General features: G+C 34.2%; 1 protein-coding gene across 2 annotated transcripts in view; it reads right to left on the bottom strand.

Moving 5' to 3' along the window:
- Window positions 1-258: 258 nt before the first annotated feature.
- LOC119588721 (pentatricopeptide repeat-containing protein 2, mitochondrial-like) overlaps window positions 259-1,639 on the bottom strand; it is a 14,583-nt gene continuing 13,202 nt past the window's right edge. For both annotated transcript variants that reach the window (XM_037937364.1, XM_037937363.1), the window contains exons 7-8: window positions 1,064-1,171; window positions 259-815 (exon numbers count right to left, since the gene is read on the bottom strand). In XM_037937364.1, coding sequence (XP_037793292.1) covers window positions 657-815; window positions 1,064-1,171 — 267 coding nt within the window. In that variant the 3' untranslated portion in view covers window positions 259-656. The remainder of the gene's footprint in view (window positions 816-1,063; window positions 1,172-1,639) is intronic.

The following is a 1,639-nucleotide window of genomic DNA, read 5'->3' as shown; positions in this document are numbered from 1 at the left end:
TGGAGGGGCATAAATACTGCTATGTCACCTGGACAGGGATTTATACAGTACTCTTTATCTAGCCAATGATGTGGTTGATGAAATCCATATTTCTATTCATATTCAGGAGTAGCTCTCCAAAATTGTGATAAAACAAGGTTACAGGATGATGATTGCATAGTTGTTAAAGGGAAGTAGAAATGATATGGATGATTATGTTCCTGTTGTCTGACCGTTCCTATAAATTTTGTATTTTTCATGTATAAGCAAATATACTGGTATCTGCATTACTTGTTAAGTCTTTATTGAAAGTCTGGAATTGTATCAACATTTTCAACAATAAGGATATTACAATATACTACATTATTTACATTATTATCCACAGTGAAAAAACAGGGTATGATACAAAAAGAGGGGATAAGAATGAACAAGTCATACCACATTGAACCAATTTAATATTTTGTTTCACTGACAATACATTAAATTGGCAAACTGTGCCTTAACTCTATTTCTCATTCAAACCTCCCTCACCAATTATCACCATGACGTTTATCCAGAGACATACATACAGGTATTGTATGTCGCACAAAGTATGCAAATGTGTGTACACCAGAAGCACTCCTTTTTACAAACTCCGTCAAAATATTTGTCACTGTTCAAAGTGCATTCTGAAATTTTCATTCTCTCTCCATAAGTCCTTTTCTGTTATGAGCATACTTCTGTGGGCGCCTCTTGTTCTTGTTATTTCTGTTGAATGATGCTGCAAGCATTGCCTTGTCCTGTTTCTCATTTGATTTAAAGACATCAATGGGTTCAGTTACATATCTCTCTAGGCTCTGTTGGAGAAAATAGGGTTATTATGTTAGTAAAGCCAAGTTTGTACATGCATTAAGTTACTGAAGTAAGGATTGGCAAACCTTTTGTACTGAATAATTATTCACTGTTAAAAGTTGTGTTGTGGCACTGTTGAAACCATTCCTTCCTTTTTCATATAAACAAGTTTTATTATTTTTGAAAGTCTTCCAGAAAATACATATACATAAATATTACCAAAAAGATCAGACTGTTTATCACACTGCCTTACATTTTCTGTTATATGATGATTTTCCTCTAAACTTCTGAGTATGTGTTTAAATTCTGCAATAAGTTCTTTGTCACTGGTTTTCTGCACTGCTGCCTCTACAGCTTCAACCTGTAATAGAAGTAATTATATTTCCATATACTTATATCCAACTTGTCTACTTTGGGGAAAAAAAGTGTAATTTCAAAGAACTTAAATAAGTGGTACATAATGTAGCAGATACTTATACTGTTGATTAATTTTTGGTGTAGCTGTTGTGACCAACACATTAGTGGATTTAACAGAAAACTTAATAATGCTATTCTATCCAACACCTCCAAGACATAAGATAGATATAAAACACATGCATGATAAATACTGTACAATATCCAATATAGACAAACCATACAGGATGACTTTGGAACATGGTGGAAATTCAAATCAAGCTGTGTACTTTTGCTGCAGTTGCACATGAACTTCAACTGATATCTAATGCCACCTAGGTCATCAGGGACCAGACAAGCTATGGGGTCACTGATGACTTTGCCAATCTTTGCCCTCAGGAAAATGTAGTGTCGACTGCAGTGTTGTTTTGTGAAA

The sequence above is a fragment of the Penaeus monodon genome, chromosome 24, assembly GCF_015228065.2.
Source record: "Penaeus monodon isolate SGIC_2016 chromosome 24, NSTDA_Pmon_1, whole genome shotgun sequence".
Lineage (NCBI taxonomy): Eukaryota > Metazoa > Arthropoda > Malacostraca > Decapoda > Penaeidae > Penaeus > Penaeus monodon.
This window is presented reverse-complemented; position numbering and strand designations above follow the sequence as displayed.